Raw genomic sequence first — 15,005 nt, forward strand, 5'->3', positions numbered from 1 at the left:
GGAATTTCACAGAATTTCATCAGAGTGATGGAAATTTTTGATTACCCAAGATCTCCATGCCAGGAGTTGTGGAGTTGTGGGGTTCCTAGCAGAATTGACTGATTGATTGACACTGGAATTCTGTTAACCCACCCCTGATGGGGAATACAAGGACTGTTTTTCTGCAGCACTGCTGGTCCATCTGCCAGATCCAATCTCTAAAGCAATTTTATCAGGCTTCATGAGGAAATCTGTTTATGTTGTGAAATTTGCTTCCAGCCCCCAGATCAGTGTCCACAACAGAAGTCCCTAGCCTTGGATTCCCAGATGTTTTTGGACTACAACCCGCATCATTCCCAATGGACAAAGGCCATTGTTTCTAGGGATGATGTGAGTTGTACTCCAACAACATCTAGAGTCACAAGGCTAGGAATCCCTGATCTACAGAATAGAATAGAGTGCCTCTCGCCTTAAAAACACAGCAGACATTGGCCATTCCTATTAGTCAGTATGTTGAGTTCTTGTTGTTTCCATAGGTCCCCTTCCACTTCAGAGTTTCTCTGTGAAAGATTCTTTTTATACCACAGCTGTTGGCATGCATCTTATTTTCTGAGGTTGGCCTTCAGTTTCACATACATATATATTTATGCTTAAACTATTTCCTGTTTCTGTGTAGAGCGATTGGAGACTGCCAACAGGCAGCTGGCCAGCAGAGAGTTTGATGGACATGAAGATAAGGCAACAGAGGGCCTCTATGCCTCTCAGAGTGAGTGCTACATTAATGTATACTGGAGATATATTCTCTGTTTGTAGTTTCTTCAAGAACTGAGGTTTTGTTCACTTTTAAGGGGTTTTGCAGTTGAATACTGGTTTTAGCAGACTTGTTTTACTGTATGCTTGAACTCTTAAGTTGGAGGAACTAGTAGAAAAAATAATTAACTCCTTGAATAAATGTTTTTGGATGTCTGAGAAAAATCTCAAGAGAAACGTGCCTCCTAGGGAGATGGAATTCTCCTCTCTGTGTGAGATAATTCTGCATTCATTCAGGTGCACAAATGAGAATAGGGGTCCTGGTTTTACGAGTGTGAACATTGCTTCAAAGGGATAATACCACAGAACTGTGGAAGCTGCTTCTCAAACATGCCATTTTGGTAAATGTAGGTTGAGGAACTATGAGAACATAAAAATCCTCTGCCACAGGGGTTTTCAGACTAGGATCCCCAAATGTTCTTGGGCAACTTCCATCATCCCCAGACATTGTGAGTACGAATACAACAACAAATAAGTATATGCTGCTTTTCAATAAAACTCAAAGTGGTTTACATAAGAAAATAATAAATAAAGTTGCTTCTCTGTCCCCAAGGGGCTCACAATCTAGAAGGAAACACAATGTTTCTTTTGTTTCTTCCACTGGTGTTGTTTGGGGCTGGATAGGAACAGTTGCTCTCCCCCTGCAAAACACAAGAGAATTGTCACTTTTAAAGGTGTCTCTTTGCTCAGTTAGCAAGGATCTAAGTAAGGGCAGGAATTATGGGAGTTGTAGTCCAACAACATCTGAGGACCCAAGTTTGGGAATTCCTGGTCTGGAATTAGTTGCCCCAGGAAATGGTGTTGGCCACTAGTTTGAATGGCTTTACAGCGGGTTAAACAAATTCATGGAGGACAAATCTATCAATGGCTACTAGGCTTGATGACTATAGGCAGTCTTTAGCAGTCTTCTCAGCAGCTGTGGTTCCATCTGTGGGGGGATCTTCCTCATTTTCTCGAGTCCTTCTGCTTTCAGTGCAAGCTTCAATCGGGTTTTCCATTCCAAATAATTGTCTGCATTCAGGATAGTCAGCCTGAGTTTTCCCTCTAGGTAAGTAGCCATCCTCACTGGCTCCAAAAAGGCAGTTGCTGTAGATTAGCAATTCAAAGTGTCCACGCTAGATCTCACTGGATCTCCTGGAACAAACTTAACTCTCTAGTTGCAGTACACGCAGCTCAAAATACTGGGCTCCCATAACCTGTTGGGAATTCTCTGTGGTGAGAGAATCCCTTTTTCATTATAGCAGAGTGCACAGAGGCACAACACAGTGGAATTTACTTAGGCATGCGTGCATCCTGAGATTAAAGTAACTTGGAGCCAGTTCATAGTTTCAAATCAATATATAAGGCATTTATTAAGGAACTCCATTCTAGATAGGAAAGTGAGGAGTTAGGATCTCTAATCTATCTATCTATCAGGATGCAGAGGGATTCTGCATCTTCTCTGCACACATGGTGCAGGGAGAGGAGCTTGCCATGTTGCAAGGTAGAAGGGCAGGTAGGGAAGAGAGAGAGGAAGGAAGTTAATCCCTAAGAGTAGCAATCTACATATCCAAAGGGATAGTGTCAGAGCAGTAGAGAAGGGATGACCAATGTCTTGACCCTCTAGCCCTCTGACTCACTAGTCTGTCCCCCACTGTCTGAGACAAGAGACAGTGCAAAGTCCTTAACTTCCAACATCTGTTGGGCCACCGTCGGAAACAGGATGCTGAACTAGATGGGCCTTAGGCCTGATCCAGCAGGGCTGTTGTTCTGTATATAAAGTATGTACTCTATCACTGAGCTACCACTTCTTCCTTGTGGTCCACTTGGCAATTCCCCTGTTTGCTTTTCCTGGCAGGTTGTAAAAACAGGAGGCCGACTGAGTCCTTTGTGGGCTACGTAACGGCTGGTGTGCTGCATTTGGTTTGGTGGAGTCACAAATTGTGCAGGCTGGCACAAGAGTGAGAATCCCTGAGCAAGTTTCTTGGGAATTGTGCCCTAATGGCATTTGTGCCATAAGGATTGTCTTATTTATTTATTATTTATCTGTGTAAACCACCCTGAGCCATTTTTGGAAGGGCGGTATAGAAACTGAATTATTATTATTATTATTATTATTATTATTATTATTATTATTATTATTAACTGGTTGTGGTAGCAAACATGAATTGTCCCCTGTGCTAAGCAAAGTCCACCTTGGTTGGGTGGATGGGAGCCTACATGTGAACGCCTTAAAGTATTCCTCTTAAGAAATGGGGCCACAGCTCAGTGGAAGAGCATCCACATGCTTGCATGCAGAAGGGTCCAAGTTCCCTCCTTGGCATCTCCAGGTAGGGCTGGGAGAAATTCTTACTTGTAACCTTGAAGAGCCACTGCCAGTCAGTGTAGACAGTCCTGAGCTAGATGGACCAAGGGTCTGACTCAGTATAAGGCAGCTTCCTGTGTTCCTGCGTCACAAATAGTGCAAAGGGCTCTGTGGCACACCTAGTGATCTGACTCAGGCCTCTTAGAACTCCACTCCTAAATGCTGTGTTGCTTAGCTGTGCGTTTCTTGCCTGACCACATCTACACCCTGTGATATATGCTTCTGTTTCACTAAAAATATTGATGCAAGAGCCTTCCCTGCTCTCAGCCTGGGTGCAGCAATCAACTTGTAACATCTGAGCAAATATAGCCCCCCGTATAAAATGCCAGAGATGTTTGGCATGTACAGGCCGTCTAGGTCAGACAGCAAAATGCTACAAATAGGAGATAAAGTATGTCCAAGAATAGAAAGAAGTGTACACAGGATCTCCTTAAGCAGGTCGCCTTTATTTATATTTAGTTATCCAGAACTGGGGCTGTGTGTGCCATGTAAGCTTAAGAGAGCTTAAGGCTGAAATTTAGGGTGGTTTCAGGGGCAAAAAGTGGGGTTGATAAGCCTTTTGTCTCTCTTTGCTGTTGCCCAATGGCTGCCACTTCTTTTTAATCTGAGAAGCTCCTCTGCTCTATACTGTCTTGAGATAGCACCACACAAGAAAGGATTCTGAGATAAAATGGTGGCCACTTGGAGGAATACGGCTGCAGGAATCTAGGACAGTTTTTATGTGTTTGGCCTCTTGTGTTTATGTGTTTGCTCTTACCCACAAAACATGGAAGGAACTGGTTCTGGTCTAAGCATCTATGGACATAAAGTGTGCTTACAGTAATACAATAGCATAATGTGGGGTCTCTTTGACCCCGAGTGCTGTAGGTGCATAGTTCTTTCAGTTGACATGGAGTGCAAAAGGAGTTGTCAATACCCCCAAATCTGTATGAGTAAAAAGGACACTTTGAGACAATAATATGTGGTGGTGGTGGTGGTGGTGGTAGTTGAAACACCGCAGGACACTTAGCCTAATTAATTAATTAACCCCTGCTAACTGAGCAAAGAGGCACCTTTTAAAGTGGCGATTCTCTTATATTTAGCAGGGGGAGAGCAACTGGCCCTATCCAACCCCAGTACAGCATCCCTCCAGTGGCCAACCTTATGTTTCTTTTTAGATTGTGAGCCCTTTGGGGACAGAGAGCCATCTTATTTATGTATTGTTTATTTTTCTATGTAAACCGCTTTGAGAACTTTGGTTGAAGAGCAGTATATAAATATTAGTCGTTGTCATAGCAGTACTAGTTAATGCCCTGAACTGGAAGATAGAGTTGCAGAATACTGAACATCAAGTTTAATGACTTTTTTAATCTTCTGAAATGAGGTACAGTTGACCCCATTTTTGATCAAAGGTTAAAAACAAAACAAAACATGTTTAGCTCTGTGTGCCTGTGGTATATCACAAGGAAACATGGACTTGGCATGTGCACAGCTAATGCAAAACAAAAAAGTATCCCTTCAGAGAAAGAGGCAACAGTCTTGGACACGCACATGTCACGGATTGCTTGGAAGTGAAGGAACAGGGCTGCCGGTCACTCCTTAATGTAGCCGAGATGATTCTTGGTACCCTTCCTTTGAATGCATACATTCTGTGATTCATCCCTCTGATTCTGTTGAGGGGTCTTTCACTCCATCAAAGTCAAGAGCCCTGCAAGCCAGCTGGATAATGTCTGTGGCTGAATGAGCAGGCGAAGGTATAACTTGTAACCCACTGCTCATTCCAGGGAAGGAGAGCTATTCTGGAATGTTTGGCAACAGCTGAAGCCATGTGGATGGCTGTGCACTTAGATGACTCATGGCAAAGCTCGCTTGAATGGCACAAGGCTAAATAAAGAACAGCAACACCCACTGAGAAAGGATGTTGGTACTAGCAATGCATCCTCGGAATCAACAGCTGGTATAAAAGAGCAATAACCTATAGCAGGGGGTCTTACATTTTAAGAGCCAGGGTGGTGTTGTGGATGGAGTGCCAGAACTGAACAGGGAAAACGCAGGTTCAAGTTACCCCCACCTTCAGTCAATAAGGCAGTCACAATCTCTCAGCCTAGCCAACCTTGCAGGATTCTTGTGAGGGTAAAATGGGGGAAAGAGACCATGTACACAAACTCAAACTCGAAAAAGGAAGATCCGGTTAAGATGTGTGAACTGAATTAAATTGCAGTTACAGGTGCATTTTTAGGTAGTCCCCAAAACCATAGTGGCTGACATGAAGAAAATTACTCAAAGTAATTTTCCCATGGAATTTACTTTCCCATGGAAATTAATTTCCCATTGAAATTAAAAGGACAAGTTAGAATAATTAAAATTAGAGTTATTAAAAGCACAATAAATAAATATTGTTTTAATCATTTTATCCTCTTTTATATTTGTTGTATTTTAACTTATGTACACTGCCTTGGGATGTAAAGGTCAGGCGGTATAGAAATGGAATGAATGAATGTTAGGTAATGCCTAGCTTGTCCCTTTAATTTAAATGGGACTACTTTGAGTAATTTTTCCTCATCATCTCAGCCAGTGAAAATAACAAAGGAAAATGCTGAAGAGTAAGAAGATTCTGTGAAGTTTCTAATAGATACTGAAGAAGCAAGCAACTCATTTTTAAAAGATACTTCAAAATGGAACCTGAAAAGCAGCTTGCTGCTTTGACAATGCAAGGCTTTGCAGTGAAAACTGTTAAATAGTTAACTGCCTTCTACCAAGTCTGACCGCTGATCCATCTAGCTTGGTATTGTCTACATAGACTGGCAGTAGCTTCTCCAAGGTTATAGGCAGGAGTCTCTCTCAGCCCTTCCTTCCTTCCTTCCTTCCTTCCTTCCTTCCTTTCTTCCTTTGTTGTTGTTAAATTTCTATACCACCTTTCATTAAAAAATCTCAAGGTGGTTCACACAAAAACTTAAAACAAGACTACAAATATTACACAATTAAAATATTAGCTGGAATATAAAAATACAGATTTAATTAAAAGATTCAAAAACAGCACAATATAACCATAAATGATACAAAGCAGCAGCAATAGAAACACTCATATAAAAGCCTGGGTAAAAAGCCAAGGGTTCACATGCTTTCTAAAAACTTTGAGGGAGGCCGAGGAGCAGCTGGCCACTGGGAGAGCATTCCAGAATCTGGGATCTTGGAGATGCCAGGATCTCTATCTTGGAGATGCCAGGGAGGGAACTTGGAACCTTCTGCATGCAAGCATGGGGGTGTGCTTCCTGGAGCAGCCACATCCCCTAAGGAGAATATCTTAGTGCTCACCTGTAGTCTCCCATTCGAATGCAAACCAGGGTGGACCCTGTATAAGAACATAAGAACAGCCCTGCTGGATCAGGCCCAAGGCCCATTTAGTCCAGCATCCTGTTTCACACTATGGCCCACCAGATGCCTCTGAGAAGCCCACAGGCAAGAGCTGAGGGCATGCCCTCTCTCCTGCTGTTGCTCCCCAGCAACTGGTATTGAGAGGCATCATGCCTCTAGGGCTGGAGGTGGCCCACAGCCACCCAGACTAGTAGCCACTGATAGACCTGTCCTCCATGAATCTGTTTAAGCCCCTTTTAAAGTCATCCAAGCTGGTGGCCATCACCACATCCCATGGCAAAGAATTCTATAGATTAATTATGCACCATGTGAAAAAAGTACTTCCTCTTGTCGGTCCTAAATTTCCCAACCTTCAGTTTCATGGAGTGACCCCTGGTTTTAGTGTTGTGAGAGGAAGAAAAATTTCTCTGTCCATCCTCTCCACTCCATGCATAATTTTATACACCTCGATCATGTCTCCCCTTAGTCACCTCTTTTCCAAGGTAAAGAGCCCCAGATGCTGTAGCCTAGCCTCATAAGGAAGGTGCTCCAGGCCCCTGGTCATTTGGGTTGTCCTCTTCTGCACTTTTTCTAGTTCTACAATATTCTTCTTAAGATATGGTGACCAAAGCTGTACACAGTACTCCAGATGTGGCTGCACCATAGATTTGTATAATATTAGCATGTTTATTTTCAGTCCCTTTCCTAATGATTCCTAGCATGGAATTAGCCTTTTTCACAGCTGCCACACAACCTGCTTAGCAAAAGGGACAATTCATGCTTGCTACCACAAGACCAGCTCTCCTCTCCAAACCTCTAAAGAAACCTCTGCCTGCCTTGCATGAGATTCTCCCTTGTGTGCACATAGTGTCACTGGATCATGTTCAGATGTAGCAGCTGAACATGAATCTTGGAGCCTTTCAAGCATCCTCCCTTCTGGCTGGCTGTATGGTTAGAGATGTGGTGCTCCCAAAAGAGCAAACACACAGCAGAATAGTGCCTTGCTATGAGAAACTGCGAGAACTGTGCAACTGAGAACTAATCAGCTGCGGTAAGACAACCTGCTACTATAAGACTGTGTAAACTGCTGAATGCTTAGTAAAGTCATTTGCCTATGCTTGTTCAACATGCTCATGGGACAGGTATTTGTCAGTGGTAGCTCCCAGACTCTGGAAACCCCTCCCACAGGAGGTTCTGACTACTCCATCTCTCCCAGCCTGCAGTAGGAAACTGAAAGACCCATCTGTTCCACCAGAAATTTGGAGTACTTTGTTGATTGCTGCTGACCTGAAATGCTCTCTTGGTTCTGTTGTTTGGTTTGTGTTCAATTTGCGTTTCCTGATTTATTGTATTTATTCCTGTATTTATTGATTTATTGTTCTTAGTTTTGTTAGCTGCCTTTGCCAGTAGGTCAAAAGCATGATGTAAATCTAAAAATAAATGGCTGGCATCCTATGCAGTCTTCTTCCACTTGCTGTTCATTGCACAACTGCTTTGTTGGTTAGGATGTCAGACAGTTATTTATTTATTTGAACTTCTCAATTTATCTCTGGCATGTGTCTTAATCCATCTTATTTATTTATTATTTCTTGATGTAAACCTCTTTGGAACCTTTTGTTGAAAAGCAGTATATAAATACATGTTGTTGTTGTTAAAGTCGGTGAGCTGTTCTGATGCACCAGGTCTTGTCCTCCTGTCCCTCTTCCAGACAGAGAGCACTTGAAGGAGAAAGAGAAGCTGGAAATGGACTTGACAGCCATGCGGTTGACCAGCGAGGAACAGCGAAGGCATATTGAAATCCTAGACCAGGCCCTGAACAGTGCACAAGCCAAAGTCATAAAACTAGAAGAAGAGGTGAGATCGGAGCATCTTCCATTTCCCCTTTTTTCTTTCATGTTTTATTATTAGCATTCTCAGCTTTCTCGGAGGTACCACTGTATTCAGTGGGACTTGCATCCAAGAAAGTATAGTTAGGATTGCATTTTGGAGCAGCTCCTGAATATTTTTTCCTCTCATTATGTGTATGGCTGGCTGGAACCATTGAGACATAAACGTCCTGAGTCAGAAGAGTGACTGGTTTCTGTTGCACCATGGATAAGCCTCAAATTTGGTTCGCTGCACAATTGGGGACATCTAGAGGAATGATGATTAGGCGACTGGTAAATTGATTAGGTCCTGGGTTCAGGGCAGGCCTGCTCAATTTAGGCCCCCCCAGCTGTTTTTGGACTACAACTCCCATAATCCCCAGCCACAGTGGCCAATAGCCAGGGATTATGGGAGTTGTAGGCCAACATCTGCAGGAGGGCCGAAGTTGAGCAGGCCTGGTTCAGGGGCTGGCAATGTATTCTCTTCCCCCTTCTACTGTAAGCCTGGTGGACCTGAGATTATTCTGTGTTAAAGTAGATTCTGAAGTAGATTATTCTGAGTTGAAATTATCTCGATGTAGGGGCCTGAGGGTGAAGCCACAATGTCTAAGGCCCCCATTAAGTTTTTTTGTGTGGGACCTTTGGGTTAGACATTCTTTTGAGAAATCCAATGAAACACACAATCCAGATACTGGTTCACGCTATTCAAGGGCTTCTGGCAGTAAGCCAGGAAGTAACAGAAGCTAAAGAGGGATTATGCTGCTGATGCTAAAGAGATGGAATGGTGGTAGGTGGGTGTGAATGCTGGGGAGAGTTGGACATTGGCACAGAAAACAGTGGTTATAGGGACAGGAATGTGAAGAGCATTGAAGTCTCACTCGCTGACCGTTAAAATCCCACCAGTTGTCAGTCTTTCCACCTAAGCCTTGAGGGCTAGAAACTTGGTTTTGGGGGGCGGGAAGAAGAGAACTGAGAGTCTTAGGAGTTCAGTTCCTGTAACCTCATACAGTACTCAGCTGTGGCTACTCAAACTAGTAGCCTCTTTAGCCAAAGACTTAAAACTCTGGATGGCTGCAGCTTTATGATGTCTTGAATGAAAGAGCATCCCAAACATTATAGAGCTTCTGCTAGCCAGAGATTTAAGTCCTTGACTAATTAGAGTTGGGTGTTGACTGAACTTGGGGTTTACACACATAAAGGATGTGTCCTACCATGGAGCAAGCCCTCTTGTCTCATTGACACCCACTGCCTTTTAATGTCCCCCTGGGCAATTCTGTCCCCAGCTGCGGAAGAAGCAGGCGCACGTTGAAAAAGTGGAGAAGCTTCAGCAGGCCCTGACTCAGCTTCAGGCCGCCTATGAGAAGCGAGAGCAGATGGAGCGGAGGCTGCGCACGAGGCTGGAGAGAGAGCTGGAATCTCTGAGGATGCAGCAGGTGAGACAATTCATGGCCTCTTGGAGTTTCTGTTTTCTGAAGGTGCTTTTCAGCTTTTAATTCAAATCCATGCTGATCCATGTCAGGATCAACCTATTGGCTGCCAATAGGTTTCCGGACAAAATACAAAGGGCTAGTTATAAAGCCCTAAACGGCTTAGGCCCTTCACTACGAGTCCCACCGCCCATTGAGGTCATCTGAGGAGGTTCGTCTCCAGTTACCGCCAATTCGTTTGGTGGCTACGCAGAGACGGGCCTTCTCGGTTGCTGCCCCGAGATTGTGGAGTGTGCTCCCTGCTGAGATACGATCCTCCCCATCTCTGGCAATTTTCAAAAAACACCTGAAAATCCATCTTTTCACCCAAGCTTCCTCAGCTTCCTCAATTTTTTAGGTTTTAATCTCTGGTTTATTTTTAAATTGTTAAATTGTTTTAAGTTTTTGTATATGTTTTTAACTTGTTTTATGTGCTGTTAACCACCCAGAGACGAAAGTTTGGGGCGGTCTACAAATTTGATAGATAGATAGATAGATAGATAGATAGATAGATAGATAGATAGAATAAGATCTCTGTGTCAACATACCTCTGATGTGGTGATGGGTCATTTTCAGTCATTTCTCAAGATGTTCATGCAGGTGCTGGACTGTTTTTTTATAGCATGGCATTAATATGGCATTAGCAGAAATGCCCCTTTGGATGTGCACATGTGTGGATACTGTGGAGCACCCACAGGAAGAACTGTAGACTTGAGCATCTTGGATCCAAACAACTGAGTCAGACATTTCTGAGTTCTAGCAGAGAGGGGGAAGAATTTATCTTATTCGATCTCTCACTCTCTCTTAACTACATTCATAATTTTATAAACCTCTAATCTCTCCGCTCCAGTTGGAGCAGGATAAGAACGCCTCCCATAGTGCTAATGATGGCAAACAGAATCCCTATGATCCAAGGAGGCAAGGATCAAAAGAAGGCTATATCTTGACCTCTTTTTTTTTTGTTGCTTTCTTGACATTGCCTGACATCCAGACTAATGAATTGCTTGTGTAACCTTCTACTATGTATCCCAAAGTCCGGAGACCAATACAGAAATGAATTTGGAGACAATGGGAAAACAACTACTATAGACTGTTAAACAATAATATTTATAAATCAGTTTAAACAAATTACATTTACTAATAACCAAAAGGCATAATCTCATACTGCATGGGAGAAGGCAATGGTAAACCACTCCTGTATTCTACTAAGAAAACCACAGGGCTCTGTGGTCGCCAGGAGTTGACACCGACTTGAAGACACAACCCAGCCAACAACAACAACACACACACACACACACACACAGCCCTTAATTCCCTCAGAAGCTTGTTGTTCACAACAAGGGCCAGCACTTAGCAAGCCAGTTCCAAAGAAGAAGGAGTCTAATTATTATTATTATTATTTTTACATTTATATCCCGCTCTTCCTCCAAGGAGCCCAGAGCAGTGTACTGCGTACTTGAGTTTCTCTTTTACAACAACCCTGTGAAGTAGGTTAGGCTGAGATAGAAGTGACTGGCCCAGGGTCACCCAACTAGTTTCATGGCTGAATGGGGATTTGAACTCGGGGCTCCCCGGTCCTAGTCCAACACTCTAGCCACTACACCATGCTGGCACTTATCTGGTCTCATATCTCTTATCTCATATGGCTCTTATCTGGTCTCATAGGCCAGATTCAGATGAAATAGGAAACCGGAGGTCCCTTCACCTCAGGTTTCCAAAGCTGCACATCCGAATTCAGCAAACCGGAGTTAAGGGTGAAAAGGGACCTGTGTTTAGTAAGTCTCTCACTAAACTCCACTCTGAACCTTCGGCCAGAGTGGAGTTTCACTGCCCTTAACTCCGGTTTTGCTGTGCCAGCGTTACGTCCAAACAGTGGCACTGCAGTTTGGGCCCCAAGAAACCCGAGTTGAGGGAGGAAGGTCCTCCCTCACTTTGGCCTAGTTGGCTGTGCAGGCTGTCCTTCTGTCAAGAAGGAAACCCAGACAGCCAGCTCCCCCAGCTCTCTTCAGTCTCGCTGACTGCAGAGAGGCAGCTCTCTCTGTTGTCCAGACTGGAGAAAGGAGGGAGGGGGTGCGGAACCGCAAGCCCATTGGACCTGCAGTTCCATATTACGACTGAACTGGGCCATAGTGAAGGAGAACCTAAGCTTGTCTGCGGTTTCAGGCCTCAGCCTCTAAGTGCTGGCCCTACAGCTGATTAATAGCAGAAAGCTATTAATCCTCTCCTTCCTAGTCTCTGTCCCTTCTCAGATCTTCCGGTCTCAGACACTTGATAAGCTCTTCTTCTCCAGAAATCCAGAATCTCCTCAGGATCTTCTTTATTTTGTCCCTCAGAGTCTCTCCTCAGAATTCCTCTCTCTCAATCTCTCTCCTACAGCCACCCTCAAGGGCCAAAAGATAATTCAGCTCACTTCCCTTCCAACAGAGGACCACACTGAACAAAGCTGCACTAGACCCCTGCTAGCCGAGAAAGAGGCACCTTTTAAAAGTGGTGATCTCTTTATTGAGCAGGGGGAGAGCAACTGGCCCTATCCATCCCCTGCACAGCATCCCTCCAGTGGTCGTTGCTGGTGTCTTATCTTATGTTTCTTTTTTAGATTTTGAGCCCTTTGGGAACAGGGTAGCCATTTTATGTATGTATGTATTTATTTATATCTATGTAAACCGTTTGGGGAATTTCTGTTGAAAAGCAGTATATAAATATTTGTCGTCTTTTTCGTCGGCTTCATCTAGTGCAAGATTGTGTAGCTGCACATAGTCACGGAGATTCTCAGAACTGTGCTCTTGAGCAAAACACATGAGACATGCCACAGCAGTATGTGTGGATGTCAGCCATCATTTCTGAACTAAGTGAGAGAGTTTTTGCTCACGCACCCACCCTTGTTAGAAGAAGGTTGTCAGCACTGCTTCATCATGAACATATGGGGCTCTTCTCTAATGCTCAGGTTGGGTGATGGTGTATGTTGTTAATGGTCCAGGCCACAATTGTAGGAAAAATATTTTAGATGATGAATATTTACATACTGCTTTTCAACAAAGGTTCCCAAAGTGGTTTACAAAGTGAAATAAAAATGGATCCCTGTCCCCAAAGGGCTCACAATCTAAAAAAGAAACATAAGATAGACAATGGCATCAGCCATTGGAAGGATGCTGTGCTGGGGCTGGATAGGGCCAGTTGCTCTCCCTCTGCTCAGTAAAGAGAATTGCCACTTTCTCAGTGAAGAGAATCACCAGAGGAGAGCTGGTCTTGTGGTAGCAAGCATGACTTGTCCCCATAGCTCCACCCCGGTTGCATATGAATGGGAGACGATGTGTGAGCACTGCAAGATATTCCCCTCGGGGATGAAGCCACTCTGGGAAGAGCAGAAGGTTTCAAGTTCCCTCCCTGGCAGCATCTCCAAGAGAGGGTTGAGAGAGATTCCTGCCTGCAACCTTGGAGAAGCCGCTGCCAGTCTGTGCAGACAATACTGAGCTAGATAGACCAACGGTCTATCTGACTCAGTATATGGCAGTTTCCTATGTTCCTATGTTAAAAGGTGCCTCTTTGCTCAGTTAGCAGGGGATTATATCTCACATGTGATATAAACGCAACGTGGTTGTGTTTTGCCATAGGTCCACAAAGCACATTGGTTTTATGAACTTGTGTAACACTGAGAAGGTTAAAACCTACCATTGTTGGGGGTGCTAGCACAGACATCTGTAGAAACCAAACTCATTTTGAACACGGAAAGTCGGTTCCTGGAAAATGTTGGTAGACTCATAGGTGTAGGCAAGTTTATTTATTTGTTTGTTTATTTGTTTGTTTGTTTTTACATTTCTATCCCGCTCTTCCTCCAAGGAGCCCAGAGCGGTGTACTACATACTTTAGTTTCTTCACACAACAACCCTGTGAAGTAGGTTAGGCTGAGAGAGAAGTGACTGGCCCAGAGTCACCCAGCTAGTTTCATGGCTGAATGGGGATTTGAACTTGGGTTTCCCCGGTCCTAGTCCAGCACTCTAACCACTACACCTCGCTGGTTCCCATCGCACTGAATGATGCTGCTTTCAAGGAGTGATTAATCCGAGTCTTTGAGATTTTATTCTAAAAAGACCGTGTTAGGAGTCCCCGAAGGCATTTGTTTTGTTAAGAACCTAAACTGGAAAGCTTCCAGTTGAGAGGAGAGCCTACCTGCATCTATGCCATTACTGGCTTATACTAAGCTATATTTCCAGAATACAGTCTCCCAAGACTGGCTTTATGTGAGCAGATTCAACTGAGTTCTTCTGAATCAATTACTTGGCTTCAGAAAATGGCTCATTTGATTCAATTACATGGCTTTTCTAGGAACTATTTTATAGCAACCTCATTGTCGGCTGCCAAATTGAAATTTAAAAGATGCCTTAGGGATAGTTTTGCATGGAGAGGCCTGTCCTTATTAGCTAGTGTCGAACCAGCACTCTGGCATACGGATGGGTTTCGTCATGGTCTGGAAAATTATATGCTGGATCTGTCTTAAGGTTGTCCTAGGAGAGCATTAATGTTGCTGAGATTTCATCAGATATCCTCTGCTATTCTAGACAAACATGACTGCAGGATGGAGGTACCCCGAAATGGACTATGTGTTATTAGTGAAAATCTTTTGCACCAACACCCAAAACTGCAAATGGCAGCTTCCTTTCTTAGCAAAGCTGTTTCAAGGATTGGTGGCATTTTTGACAGAATGCTGGTGTCTACCTCTGTAGAATGTGAAGTCCCTTTGGGACAGGGAACTGTCAAGTTCTCATTCCTTATGCTATGTATATTGCTTTGAGGCCTTTTTGTTGTTCTTGTTGAAAAGCAGTATATTACTGCCTCGCCTCATGAATGTACCGCCCCTGGTGTTCAGGACGAACACCTCTCACTGTATCTTCGCTTGCATTTCTTCAGAGGCAAGGGAACTTTCAGACCGCCACCTTGCCGGAATACAATGTGCCTGCCTTAATGGAGCTAGTACGGGAGAAGGAGGAGAGGATTCTGGCTCTGGAAACGGATATGACCAAGTGGGAGCAGAAGTACCTGGAGGAGAGCGCCATCCGGCATTTCGCCATGAACGCCGCAGCCACCACTGCAATAGAAAAGTAGGAGACCTCAACCTGTTGTCTCTTTAGAAGTGTTTGTCCTTCCAAACAGACAGGCGTAAGATCCAAAGTGATGTAATGTTGTGAGACAAACTATGTGAATAATGCAGGT

General features: G+C 43.9%; 1 protein-coding gene across 6 annotated transcripts in view; it reads left to right on the forward strand.

Moving 5' to 3' along the window:
- Positions 1-15,005, forward strand: part of AMOTL1 (angiomotin like 1) — a 97,734-nt gene that overhangs the window by 66,489 nt on the left and 16,240 nt on the right. For all 6 annotated transcript variants that reach the window (XM_053309617.1, XM_053309616.1, XM_053309612.1 and 3 more), the window contains 4 exons: positions 656-745; positions 8,175-8,320; positions 9,615-9,764; positions 14,703-14,893. In XM_053309617.1, coding sequence (XP_053165592.1) covers positions 656-745; positions 8,175-8,320; positions 9,615-9,764; positions 14,703-14,893 — 577 coding nt within the window. The remainder of the gene's footprint in view (positions 1-655; positions 746-8,174; positions 8,321-9,614; positions 9,765-14,702; positions 14,894-15,005) is intronic.

The sequence above is a fragment of the Hemicordylus capensis genome, chromosome 3, assembly GCF_027244095.1.
Source record: "Hemicordylus capensis ecotype Gifberg chromosome 3, rHemCap1.1.pri, whole genome shotgun sequence".
In the NCBI taxonomy this organism is placed as follows: domain Eukaryota; kingdom Metazoa; phylum Chordata; class Lepidosauria; order Squamata; family Cordylidae; genus Hemicordylus; species Hemicordylus capensis.